Source organism: Pyrgilauda ruficollis, unplaced genomic scaffold (genome assembly GCF_017590135.1).
Source record: "Pyrgilauda ruficollis isolate IOZ18807 unplaced genomic scaffold, ASM1759013v1 scaffold24, whole genome shotgun sequence".
In the NCBI taxonomy this organism is placed as follows: Eukaryota; Metazoa; Chordata; class Aves; order Passeriformes; family Passeridae; genus Pyrgilauda; species Pyrgilauda ruficollis.
Window position 1 is genome coordinate 9,299,914 of NW_024523648.1, and position 14,125 is coordinate 9,314,038.

At 35.7% G+C, this 14,125-nt stretch overlaps 1 protein-coding gene across 9 annotated transcripts in view; it reads right to left on the reverse strand.

The window, feature by feature from the left end:
* Positions 1–14,125, reverse strand: part of SYNE1 (spectrin repeat containing nuclear envelope protein 1) — a 288,954-nt gene that overhangs the window by 181,962 nt on the left and 92,867 nt on the right. For 8 of the 9 annotated variants that reach the window (XM_041470095.1, XM_041470092.1, XM_041470091.1 and 5 more), the window contains 12 exons: positions 13,368–13,520; positions 12,770–12,913; positions 12,286–12,459; positions 10,988–11,146; positions 8,817–8,981; positions 8,107–8,241; positions 7,118–7,276; positions 6,662–6,870; positions 6,263–6,371; positions 4,813–4,977; positions 2,674–2,841; positions 975–1,151 (listed from right to left, as the gene is read on the reverse strand). In XM_041470095.1, coding sequence (XP_041326029.1) covers positions 975–1,151; positions 2,674–2,841; positions 4,813–4,977; positions 6,263–6,371; positions 6,662–6,870; positions 7,118–7,276; positions 8,107–8,241; positions 8,817–8,981; positions 10,988–11,146; positions 12,286–12,459; positions 12,770–12,913; positions 13,368–13,520 — 1,917 coding nt within the window. The remainder of the gene's footprint in view (positions 1–974; positions 1,152–2,673; positions 2,842–4,812; positions 4,978–6,262; positions 6,372–6,661; positions 6,871–7,117; positions 7,277–8,106; positions 8,242–8,816; positions 8,982–10,987; positions 11,147–12,285; positions 12,460–12,769; positions 12,914–13,367; positions 13,521–14,125) is intronic. The other variant, XM_041470094.1, reaches the window with a different exon arrangement.

Here is a 14,125-nt window from a genome sequence, read left to right on the forward strand (position 1 = left end):
AAAGTAATACATGCAGACACTTAGCATGACAAGTAGTAAAAAATATCAAAAGGATTTTCAAGTTCTTTAATGAAATAAATTACAGTAAAATGTTAGAAAATCCCTACTCATAGGAAAATCACACATAAGGACCTATTTGCTCTTTTCTAATAATGTAGAATTTTGATTAACCTACAGCATTTAATTACTAGTCACAAGATAGCTTAAACAATTATTTTCTTGATTCTGAAGCACAGATTAAGACTTTACATATGGGAATTTTTAGAGAAAAATTTGTTTCAATAATTAGTGTTTATATTAAGAAGTTATTTGAGGTTTATTGATTGTGTCTCTCATCTTGTCTCTCATGGGAAATAATTTTGGTGACTTTAAACTTTTGCATGGAATAGTGGCCACTTGGATTAACATTCTGCTCAGAAACATGTAAAGAGCAAATCAGATATGGATGCAAGAAGCTATAAATTCTAATCCTAGTTTAGTCCATGATTAGTTACACAAGCTCAAGCAATCCATTTGAATTCCCCGTGACTTTCCTTCTTTAAATTTAGGATCACAGCATGTATTTCACACAGTAGTTGTGAGGATTATATTTGCACATCAGGTGTTATAAACCTAATATCCAGCCTAAGGACACTCAACTAAAGAACAATGCCATATTTAGTAACTAGAAAACAGACACTGAAAAATAAATTCACAGATATATTATTTAAAACTGTTAACTATTATGACTGAATAGCTCAGACTTTTAAACACTTCTAGCCAGAATGCTATTTCTTTATTATTTAAGAAGTATATAGCTTCAAGAAGTCTTTTATAGAGGTGCTGATCATGAAAACCTCAAGGACCAAGAGTCAAAGGTGAGAAAATGAGCGCAGTTTTTTGATATTAAAAAAATTGGGTTTTACTAAGTTTAAAAAAAAGAAAATGAGGAAGAAGTAAGCATGAGGTCTTATTTCCAAGAGCAAAAGACCCACCTGCAGTTGCTCTTCCCGTTTCTCCATAGTCTGCTGCATGTTCTCCAATGTTCCCTCTAATTTTTGTAAATCCTCTCGCACGGTACTGGGCAGTCCACCTTCAATCTGCAGCCGCTTGGCTTGGGAAATCTGCTTTTGCACATCTTGCCTTTTTGCACGGAGTCTCCTTGTCCTTTGCTAAAAGGATTCATCCAACAGGAATGATTAGACTTTTTAGCCCTTTTGGGAAACTGGAACGATGCAGCCCCTTCCTGATTTTGCAGGGGTATGCAATGAGAGGAACAGACAAAGGGACAGACTGGGGCAAGTATTCTTGAGAGTCTCACACTCATCAAATACACGCCCTAGCTTCCAAAATGTCAAATGCTGCCTTTTGTGGCATATGCATGGAGAAAAGAGTGAAAACGTGGCCATTTATCCAAAATGTATTTGAGAAAGCAGAAGCTGCAGCAGTTGAGCAACCACAGCAGGATTCACAGGTGCATGTATTCCTCACGACTGAATCCACGTCTGCTCTGCACTCCTGAGGCACAGGCTGGAGCCCCAGATTGAACAAAGCAATATATCAGCTTTATTAGAGAGCAGCAGGGTGTGGCTAAGTTGTGTAACTCTGTCCTGGAGGTGTTTTTAATTTGCAGCACTATCAGAAACTCCTGAGAATACATCCTTCTCTCCTTCATAACATGTTGCTCCCAGCCAGCGTTGCTAGGTAAACTCACAACTCATAACCCTCTGGGTACCTTCAGGTCTGTGCAAAAATCTGTTTCTGCCTTGGTAGACTCCATACTACAAGAAAAAGAGCTCAAGGAGGAGTTAACTATTTCTACTACCTCCCCTAAAATGGATAAAGCATGTAGAGCACTTGAAGAAAGAATACAAACCCTAACACATACAATAGTGCTTATAAACACCAAAGAGTTTAGAGAAGACACAGGTAAGACTTAGTAGTGATTGGTCAGACACTCAGCTGTCTGACTCCACAAAAATAGATGTTAATATAAAAAAATTAAATAACGCCCAAGCATTGGCAGTAAATGATTCCTATTCTCATTAGCTTTGAGCAGCTCAAAAAGCTATTTTCCCATATTTGGCCTTAAAAGCCATGATTCTTGCTGTATGCAGCCATACCATTGATTATTATTGTAGCCTGTAGACTACAATAGAAGTTTTGATCCATTATCAGTGCATTAAAAACCTCCTGTTCTACTCCTACAGAATGGAGGTCCATCTGACAGAAAAATAGGTATCCAGAGAAGGAAATGAGGCTAAGGCAACACCTCCCCTCCAATATTTAGAGTTGGGTCTACATCAAACTGCTAAAATAGAGAAATTTCCAAAGCCAGAATGTGCCCAATTTACCATGATTGAATCTGAAACTCAAGCTATAAAAAGGTAAATAGGGAGAGGCTACATATCTGCAGAGTCCACTCAACCAAAATTTAAAGTGAATGAAGTTTGTTTTTCAGTGTTTTGTGTCCCAAAACCCCATGTGAAATAAAACTTGACAATTAACATTTAAGAGAAACTGAAAACATTTTTCACTAAAAGAAATCAATTCTAGGCCATATAGGCCTGTTTCCTTTGTAACTCTTTCAAGTTTAACTATAAAGTCTTATATTAATGGTTGTAACAAAATTTTGTAATTACATAAATTAGTCTTTTGAAAAAAATTGGATATGGACATGAGTAGTTGCCCTACCTGATGATGAAGCAGTAGTTGCTGAGCTTGTAATAAACTTTCTGTATCCAGGATCTTTTCAGCCTCTGCTTGAACTTCTTTAGAGTTGTTGATCAACTCTTCAATTGCACTTTTAACTTCTTCTTTGTACTGGACACAGTCTCCAACAGCACCTAAGGTATTTTCAATCTAACATCACAGATAACTTTAAGTATTTCATGTTGAAAGACACATCTATATTTTAAGGGTACATTTATATTTTCAATACCTTTTCAAAAATACAGGTTTTTTTAATATTGAAACCATTTTTATCTCCAGCATTTTTGACACCTTTCACTTTACACTGAAAAAGTGTTTTTAGACTTAAAATGTGACTGGGGAGACCTTTGCCTTGTTCAAACATACTCCCTGTTACACTGCCACATGACAAACAGCTACCTGTGTGACGGCTGTGACAGCTACTTACTGGTGATCACTTAGAAAACACACTCTCTCCTCCCGTGTCCTTGCAGGCTGACCCAGATTCCAAAACACCTGCACTACTCAACACACACAAAAAAATTTGCTGCCATTTGCTCTGTCTTGAGCAGCATTCTGGTGAATCACGAATTCACTGAAGTGCTAAATTACCCTGGTTTTATGGACCACAATGTGCATGTGCTGCAGCATCCAGTCTCAGCTTGCAACATATTATATAAAAAAAAAAAGTTTATCCATTAAACACACCAGAAGGGTCTTTATTTGTGTGCTTCAGCTAAATACATGTAGCGGACTCTCAGGCTCTGTTCCTCATGTAGTTCCTGTATTTTAGGGTTTTAATCATAAACAATTCCAGATCCTTTCCCTTTTCTTTTTCCTGTTCCTTTACTTTCCTTTTTACTTAAGAGAGTCATTTCAATTCAAGCCATTTAATTTCCTGTTTTATAAATATTTAGGTTTTAGTCTCCAAAACTATTGCTGAACTCTGGCAATGCCCAGTATCAGTCCTTGCCTAAACAGTCCCATCCACCTGATTAACAAGCTTTATAAATAGTATTCTGACTTCTAAGAATCAGTAGTTGTTTAACTATAATATAGAGTGCCATTTAGATTATGCTTTTAGATTCAAACCAAGTATTTTCTTATATTATCCTCATTAAGTTATTCTCATTAATTTACATTTAATTCTGACTTTTAGAGGAAACAAAAAAAAAAGTGATTTAACTCCAAAAATCACCCCCCCAAAAAACGAAAAATAAAAAAAGACAGTAGCTTAAGCTTTTTGCAGTCAGGTGGAAATTACATCTCTTGCCCAAACTTTCCAAACAGCTTTCACACCACAGAAGTTTAGAGAACTTTGAATAAATACATAGGAATTCCATATATTTTAAACCCCATAAGTCCTCCACAAGAACTAACATCAATAGTGAAACCCTGAAGTCTGAATTCTTTCTCTTTCCTGAACTCCTTTTTTGCTTTTAAGTGGGTCTATTCCACCTTTTAAGTGCAAGATGCTCCGTTTCACCTGATTTTTATTTTAACTGTATAAACAGTGAAGCAGAAAGTTCCCTGAGAGCCCACAGAACTCAAGGGTTCAGTTTTTTGAGAGGTTTTGCTTGTTATGGGTTAGAAATTTCCCAAGATTTCTGCAATTACATTATCTCCTTTTCATTCAGACTTCAGAGAACTGCAGCCTTTTTCCGCAAGTTCAGGGCATGATACACTTCCTTAATGGCTAGAAACAACCCCAAAGTAGTGCTTTTTTTTCAGCATAAAAGATAAATAAATCATGATTAAAGTGAAATTTTATATCCACTAGCTGATGCACATCATGGTTTTGACAACGTTCATTACGAACTGATTTAAAAAAACTCAAAAAATTGACATTTTGTTTGCAGAACCATTTACTGTGATACTTTCCAATTCTGCAAAGGAAAAAGATCCAATAGAATAATGTCTTCTGGGGTTCTTTTTTGGTTTTTTTTGTTTTGTTTTTTTTTTTTTTTTTGCCTGGTAGTCTCAGTGCTTTGCTACCCATGGAGTACAAATTAATTTTTCCTTGCTGAAGGCTTGCAGTTTAATTAAAAAAACACAGCAGGGAGCTTGTGCTTGTGAAGCCATGGCTGATGTCACGTCATGTGACACTGTAAGTGGAGAGCTCTTGTGTCTGTCATACTGTACCTCAGCCAGCAAATCTAGAAGTCTCTTGAAGTCACTGGAAAGTTTACAGAGCTCATCCTCTGTCTCTTTGGCTTCCAAATCAGGACAAAGGGAGGTCAAAACAGCAAGTCTAGATTTCAGCCAGCTGTGATTTTCTCCATGCTTGTGAATATGCTTCCTAATTTCCTGCAGAAAAAAAATCAAAACATATTTTCTTCTAATAAACAAAATACGTCAATACATTCATGGCATCAGTTCAAAGATTAGTAGTATAAACATACTACTTTTCTTTAGCTGGAAACACTAGAAATGTAGTATTTTTTCTATTTGCATAGCCCATATCAGATTCTATTTGAGTCAATGGCTAGAATTTTGCACTTCTTCCACAGACTTTTCTCCACTAGTAATTAGACTATTCTTTAGCTGACAGTGGAATATTTTTCTCTCACAAACATTTTTACCTACAGATAGATAGAGAGAAGGTACCACATGTATATTTTCCATATATTGACCACATTTCTTAGTTGCAATTAAAATCTGAGTTGCTGACTTTCCCAAATAGATAACTTCATGCAATATAAAGTTAAGTGTATTTTTTTTCCAATTTATTTTTTTTTCCACATCTCTTTTCAGCCTGTAGTTGATTTCTATCTTTGTGGCAGTGCTGATGAGATGTTGGCAGCAGTGAAACTACATAAGTAAATCAGACTTTTTGAATCAGAAGCACCGATTAAGCTAAGGACTTATCAGTTTTATCAAAGTCATCCTAGTAATACTTCTGCATATAGCTAGATTCATAATAACCTGCTCATGAATTTCACATGAACACCTAAAGTATGTAGGTGCTCCTAGTATGTGAGATTTAAACACCACAAAAACCAGAAAGAAGGGTTGAGTCCCAAGTGGCACAATAAATTATTGCTTAAAACTAATCAACTCAATCTTCAGCTATTCTATCATTTTGTTATCAGTCACCAGTACAAAACTGAATGGTAGAATATTTTTTTCCTTCCCTGTTATATTACGGTAGAAGAGAATTTTTATAATAGAAGATTTCCTCACATGTAAGTAATTAAATGTAAGATCATTCAGAAACCTGCAATCCAGAAATTTTTCATTTCATTTTCATTCATTTTTCATTTTCATTTTTCAATTTTCTTTGAGCAGCACTTTTAACTCTGTATGCAATAAGATGAGGGGCAAATATTTTTTCTATCGGCCCCTATAATTTTAATGTTCTAAATATAGAGGGAAAGGGACTGTCACCCTCTAAACTATTAAAAGTAAGAACTTCTGCTACATTTGCTGTAACATGCACCTTTCTCCTGGTAATGTTTTTAAGAATACCAGTAATCAACAGAGCTTCTGTGGTCTCTGTAGTAATACAGTTGCACTACTTTGGAGAAGAATTTTATCCAGAGTCCCAGTAGCAGTGGCCACAGCTTTATTAAAATACAAGCTAAGGGCTCACCCCCACAGATGCTTTACACTGCTTGTATTTGGCAGTATCATTAACATTTTCCTTTATCTTCTTTAGCTCTCTTTCTGTTGATGAAATCCAATTTGCCAGTTCAGAAAATCTGAAACAAGACATCACAGGATATTAAAAAAAAAAAAAAAAAAAAGAAAAAAAAGAAGAAAGTTAGAAAAAAATGCCAAGTTGGAAACAACAACCTCTTAAGTGTAACCAAAAATGTATTAAATCCACTTGAAACCCCACTATACTTTGTGGAATTTACAAAAAGTTTAGTTTTCTCCTTGAAGCTAAGATCACAGTATCATTTTGTCCATGGTACTGATCTGTGATGACACTCAGAGGAGTGGCCATGTGTAAGGCTCTGCAAGACCCAGGTAGGAACTGAGGTGACACCTGCTCTTGTAGCCCTTCCAGGTGTCCGAGTGCTCTGTTAGCTTCATGTATGTGCTGTCTATCTGGGATTTCAGATCCTTCAGGATTCGCTGGCTGCTTTCCAATGTACCCCTCACTGGATCAGAAACTGGCAGTTTCTGGCACAGTTCCTCCATTCGTTGTAGCCTTTTCTCACACAGGTGGTATGATCCCTTATCACCAAAGAACAACTGATGGGAGACAAAGCAGAAAATTCAATAGAAATACAAACTGGAAGAAATCACCCAGCATATCTATATATTTTTCATAAACTACTAAATTAATTTTTTGTTGTTGTTGTTGAAGAACTCAAGAATTGATCTGTCATAAGCTGGACACAAAGAGTTTGTTGGCTGAAGAGGTAGTCAGAACTTCTTTTTATTACTGACATTGAAATGTTTTTCAGTAAACACTCCCTTGGAGGCATGGAACTCATACCATGTGTTCCTTGATCATTCTTTCATTGCCTTCTCTGGATAACACCTTGTTCTGTCGAGCTAGTTCAGCTTTGCACTCCTCCACTGTCACCAGGAACTTGCTTTTCTGTACTTCAATTTTCAAGTGGATCAAATGATATGGGGCTTCTGTTTGAAGATCCTGCACACCCACAGGGACAACAAAGAAGCACAGAGATAAAACACTACTCCCACTACTTCAGTGTAAATCTGCTATAAACAAATAGTCTAAAACCTGATAATATAGAAAATAAAACGTATATTCATGAACAGACAGGGGTTTGTCCATATTCACTTTGTTACCAATGTCTTAGATTTATCAAAAGGTCAGAAGTTGTGACCAAATTCTGTGGGTATAAGGTATGTTAAAGAGACATCTACATTCTTGGCAAGACATGGCAAATATTTCCTGTATCAAATAGTATTCACAACTGCTTCTAGAGGTTTCTACGTGCCTGCTAGTGAGACCCCTCATCCATCACTCCAACTTTGATCAGCAACATGTTGTAGCAGGCAAAAAATTCCATAGCTGGTGAGCAAAGTTAGTTCATTTGTTAAGAGTCTTTGGCAGAAGACACAATTTAGGCTGATGGCCTGATGTCTTACAAACTTGTTTGTTTGGTCAGCAAAATAACTGTAATTATCCAACATCAGCATAAAGGAAAAAATGCTAGCATCTGTACTCAAGACAGTATCATTATGGCTGTATGTAGCAGGGGAGAAATAGGGTTTTATAATTAATTTCTCATATTTCTTGAATTTACTTAACAGGTTTTTTTCAAGAGGCTATTTGTAGGTGTAGAGGTATCTAATATTAAAATACTTTCTGCCCCCTTTTTTCCAATTGTATGAGAAGCCAAATAATAAAAATTATTTTGTTTTCTTTCCATTTAATTTTTTTTTCAATATATAGGTCTTTAAGAAACTTTCCAAAACTTAGATTGACTATATCCAGAGATGTCATTCACTAACCTTCCACTGCCTGTGGAGTTTCCTCACAGCTTCCTGCAGGCTGTGTTGCTCTTGTTCTGGGAGGATATCAGTAAGTTCATCACAAGCTTTCAGAAAGGCATTTAGGACTCTCTGATCCAACTGGTTAAAAAATTCCTGAAGTGGAGGCAGAAAGGGAGAAGGTGAGAAGATGAAGCTGGATATTGATATGCCAATATGAAGTTCCCTAATACACTCTCTAAGTTTCAATGTTACTTCTGTTCCATTGAAGAACTGATGTTTGAATAAAGGAAATAACTATTTCTAGCCACTTAAAGTCCAGCAAATTAATTTATTCTCAGCCAGTACACTGAGACAGTATTTTAACAAGAAGACATTGCCAAGCTGCACGCATATGTTATGGTTATAATACAGAAACAGATATTAATCTAAAAAAAGAGCAGTGAGATTGGATTGGATGTGTGAGATTGTCAAAACAGAGTGTTCTAACTCTCAATGGTTCTACTGAAAACCGGGCCCTAGTTTTTTTCACCTTCTTGTTGCTTACATCCAATCTTACATCACTAAGTGAGCTGATAATTTTCCTTTTTGTTTTTCAATATTAACATTAGTTTGATCTGATCTGTATAACTGCTACATATGCAAGAAATCCACACCAATTTTAGAATTAAGTAGGCTTTTATGTCATGCACTTAAAATTTTCCACGAGGAATGTCAGAGAATTTACTCACGCTGTGTTTCCTGAGAAGCTCTTCAGGATTTCCTTTTTCTTTTAAGCAACAATTGGCAATCTGTATTACTTTCTCCAGTTCTGCTCTAGACTCCTCAAACTTCTTCATCAAACGGCTATTTGCTTCTATGTTTTTTCTCCACTCACCAGCTTTCCTGACCATATTCTGAGTCACAAGCAAAGAAAATGAGCTGGCACTTTCACACTGAGTTTTATTTGCTCCCTTTTACCATGACCTTACAAAACATGCATTTAATTTGTTCCACTCTTTTAATATATTATTTTCACCATGCTTCTCCCTCTTGTGATCCCATTTTCCCAATTTTTAATACTGAGGTTTGTGCTAATGTCATCACTCAAATAAAAAATAGTAGATTAGATGTCTCTGATATTTTCAGAATGCATCTGCCATTTGATTAGTGAGTTTTTTTTTCTTAAAGCCTGCTTTCAAATGTTAAACACCTAGTACAATCAGAAGCTTGCCATTTCACTTTTCCTAGTACGAAACTACCTCTCTCCACATGTTAACACAACTCAAAGTGAGGGTGGTTTGACCCATGGATCCAACCAGTTCCATGCTTCCAGTTCTTCTGACCTGGAAGAGGTTTGTATGATTATCACACCAGTATGTCAGATAAGTAACTGGGCACAAAGATGCTTAGAAAACAGCAAATTTTGTGGTTTAGTTGCTGAAATCCTCATTTTGCAACCCTAGTCACAGCTCTTCCATTAGTCTGCTTTTTAGTCCATCCCCGTGCACTGCAATATCCAGTGGCTCCAATTTCATGGGCAAGTAAGAAAACTTACCAGGAGAAATGAACAGTTCAGCACTTTAACCGCTGCAAGGTACTTTCATCACTGCTTACTGTACACCACTTCACCACCCTCACTGATTACAAACCCCAGTGTAAGGAATTTTGGTGAGTTTACCCAGCCAGCTAATCAAAAAAAACCTGTAGCTCTCAACTTAAACATCTTGATAAATCTTTTTAAAGTTTTCTGATTAAAATATCTGCATAGCAACAGAATCATATAGGGATGTATTCTTTACATGAAAAACTGCCAGTTTCCAATATTTTAACTTCAGGTCTGACACACTTTGTAGGATTATACCCTATTTTTTAGGTTTATTTTCTAACACAAAAAGAGATAAACTACAGTCTAGCTCTATAGAAAAAGAGTAATTAATGTTGAACATGGTAAATTTACCAAGTTACAAGTGCATCTGCTTTTGCTACAATAAGCTAAACTTAAGCAATTATTTCTACATTATAAATCAATCACAACTTATCTTTAGGAACACTCCACAAAATAGAATATAAATTCTGAAATTCACTTCTCTGAGACAGCTATTTATTGATAGATGATTTTCTGCAGTTTAAAATTCAGCCTGGATAGCTTTATACTGAATAAAAATCGCCTGAAAATAAATGCGATAGAACCCCTTATGTGAAAATCTGACTCAAAGATAGTCACAGAATCACTGAAAATCCTCAGTTAGTGTGGTCATGTAAAGATCTCTGAGTTCATCTCTGGCTCTGCACAAGACAACCCCAAAAAATCACACCACATGTAATGGCTGATTTCACATTAGAGTGGGGCTAGATTGGTGCTGAACAGCCCCCAAAATAGCAGTAATAACTGATAACGACAGGTAAGAGGGAATACAGTTCGAAGGCCACATCTTTGCATTATCAAATAAAACAGTTCTGCAGCTTTCTATATTCACAGTCCACTGCTTTTTCTGAGGCAATATAAAGCCCAGCAATAGTAGCATGTGCACAAGTTCCTATCTTCCATGCTTTGTGTGAAAGGGGATGTGTGGGAATATAGAAGCAAATGATTAGTCAAGATAACAAAGTCAGGAGAAACAGCAAACAGTGTAGCCCTAACAGTAGGATTTCAGGTTCTCCCATCCAAAGGATCCTGAGTAATGTTAAAGTTCTCTTAAATCCCTGGTTCCTCTGTGGCAGGCTCGCCTCTGAATAAGTGCATGGAGGACATGACCCCTTATTACCTGATGAAGACAAATCTTTAATTGATAACTTGACATCAGAGAGGAGAGCTACCCAGGACAGTAGCTAGAGAGTAATGAAATGTAGGTACAGTAGGATGGATGAGCTGCAGACAAACAAATTTTCAGAAACATGCACCAAAGTATGGCATTTTTACCTGAAAAGTAATCTGAATTTGTGTAACTTTCTTCTGAAATATTGACTGATGGAAATGCTGTAACACTTCAGTTGAAGCCACACACTGAAGGATACTCTGGCTATTTCTCTCAATTAGGGACACATCTTTCTTGCAGTTTTCTTGATAAGCTACCAAATCCTGAAAGAAAAAAAAACATATATCCACCCTGGCCAAGAACAAAGAGGAAAAAGTTTTGGCAAAATAACAGGAAGATGCTTTTTGACAGTAAGGGCAAAAAGGATGAGGTCCAAAGGACCATGGCAAACAGATTACAGAAAATATTACATGGAATAACACAGATGACACAACTTTCTCCTTGAATGTGAAGTAATGTACCCAGATAGGTCTCTAGCTATTCACAAAACAAAATACAGACATGTACCCAAGCCCTTTGGGTAGCTGTAGAGAATGTAGGTCAATACGTTGTTCTGTGATTTAATTTTACAGTATTTCTATATTTACTGTGTAACTGCAAGCAACCAACAGTGAAATAGGAATGACAGCTCCCAGTAGCAGGTTGAGATCTCAACCTTCCTTGCTTTTCAACAAATTAATCCTTCATGTCAGCTTTTGGAATTCAGATTTCATTATAAATCACAGTAGGTAATGAGAAATATATAAAAGAAAAAAAAAAAAGAGAGAAAAAAGAAAACACACATGAAATAGTACAGGCTGAAAGAAAAGTTTTAAAAATCCTTTTCTTCATTTAACTTTCCAAGGGAGTTCTGACTAGCTCTGAATTCCTCCAGAGAGAAATGTTTATTAGCCATGAAGAAAAGTTAATGTTATACTGCAATTCATTTGAAATAAAGCACTTTTCCAGGCCTCTAAGAAAATTCCATAGTAGTCCAAAAAAACTTAGAGAAGTTTCTGATCAAGATTCTTCATCTGCCTAAAAAAAATCCAATGTATTTCTTGTACTTCAGTCCACTTTCCACTAGATAAAAAAAAAAAGTCTTATGTTTACTTCTTGGCTTTAAACCAAGGACACTAGATAGGAAGACAAGTTTCAATTTTTTTTTTTTTTTGTTTTTTTTTGGTTTTTTTTTTGTTTTTTTTTTTGTTTTTTGTTTTTTTGTTTTTGGTGGTTTTTTTTGGTTTTTTGTTTTTTTGTTTTTTTTATTTATGCCTAGCTGACTTTAAGATAAAGCTACATCTGTTGCCTGAATATGAAGAAATATCTGCTCAGCTTAGAGAGTTGCAATCAAACTTCCTAGAAAGATAATTGTAAATACTCAGAGGCAGCAGACCTTTGTAAGATGTTTTTTGAAACTTACTTGGGCTTTTTGTTTAAGAACAGTTGTTGGCTGTGTTTCAGGATCCAGGATAGAAATTATTTCATTTACTTTTTCAAGAGATTCATAAAAATGTGTGATTTGTTTCTCCAGTTCTTCCAGCGGAGACAGCAGACGTTGGCATTCATATAGCAGGGCACTAGAATACTCCTTAACCTTTTGGTCAAGAAAAACAATTATTGAAACAGTTGTAAAATTCAATAAGTAGCAGCTTTTTTTTGCATATAGGTTTATGTAGTTGTTACCTACTCTTTTTTAAGATAGTTCTGATCTTGTACTACTTCTTAATGAAGAGAGTATTAAATTTAAGGATGGTAGTCTTAGCATTTCAGAGAAGCGATACCTTCTCCACCCTGAATCAATCTACTGTTACAACTAGGTATGTGTTGAGAATTTATGTACAGGACCCTACTATTTATTAGTTCAACAGTCTACAATTTGTAGTAAAAAAAAAGTATTCTGCAACCTTGCCCAGCTGCTCTTTGAGCCGTGTCACAGTTCCCAGCATTTCATTGGCTTCCTCTTGGGAAACTTCTTTTGTAACAAGTTGCACTGTTCTTGTAACTGCTTTGTACTGAGTTTCCATTGCAGGCAATTTCTGCTTGATATTCTGAAAGAGAAGTTTAAAAAAAATATTTCAACAACAGTATTTATGAGTTCATGGGAGATAAAAGAATGATGAATGACATATATTCTAATTGTAAATTATTTTCATCACTGATTTTAGTGAACACTGGACCATATTTCAAATCCATGAAAACTCAGCCAGAGAGAATCAGTCAACCCACCTGAATGTGATTTGAAACTACAAAGAAAGAAATATCTACTGAGACAGTGTTTTGGAAATTGGCTCCAAAAATGTCTTTAATAGAATATGAGCATATATACTTTAGATATAGCTGAAATCATACCAAAAAAAAAAAAAAAAAGAAAAAAAAGCACCACTGGCAAAAAACCCAATTAATGAGAATGTATACTGAAATAATTGTATGTTATCAGAATTAAATAGTCACAAGTATCTTTCTTTTGAAGGAGGAAGAAAGAAACAAAAGGAAGACACTTACTTCTAAATCTTGCACAAACGTTTTGACATCATGAAAGGACACTTCTACAGGGATTGAAAATTTCGTATTGCTTCCATCAATAAAAGCTGTCAAATGGGCCACACCATCCACAAACTCCTTCCTCATTTTGTCCAGTTCATCTGCTCGAGCATACTAAAAAAGAGAAAGTAAAGGAAAAAATAAAAAAAAAAAAAAACAACAACAAAAACCCCCAAACAAAACAAAAAAAACCCAACCCAAATCAGACCAAATTAGATACCTAGCAAATAAGTAATGATTTAAGATAATTAGCTTGTTTTCAATTCAATTGTTTGCTGGAAAAATGACATTCAGTGAAACACAATATAATGGAAAGTAATCTAAATTCATCACCTGCATTAGTTTCAATAGTAATGATGCTATGATTAACAGCATGTATACAGGAGGTCAGCCTCTTTTAAGGTCTGGGGAATGCCAGACTCATTTGTTTCTACCCTAGAATCAACAGTCCCATTCTCTTCTCACTACCTACAACATCAATTTTGAAAATTCAGCAAAGAGAATAGAACATGAAAAGCCTAGAAAAGCTAAAGAATAAGGGATATCCTAATAAAGGAATGCTGGCTGGGGGAAGGGGAAACACATGCCTTAGAAAGTAGAAAGAGCTGTGTGACAGAAAGGGTGAAAAAGCCTGTGAGAAAAAAACCCACATAGCCAGCATATGAAAGAAGCTGCATAAGTAGTGGAAGAGACATTTACATCAGTGAATCACCCTAAAT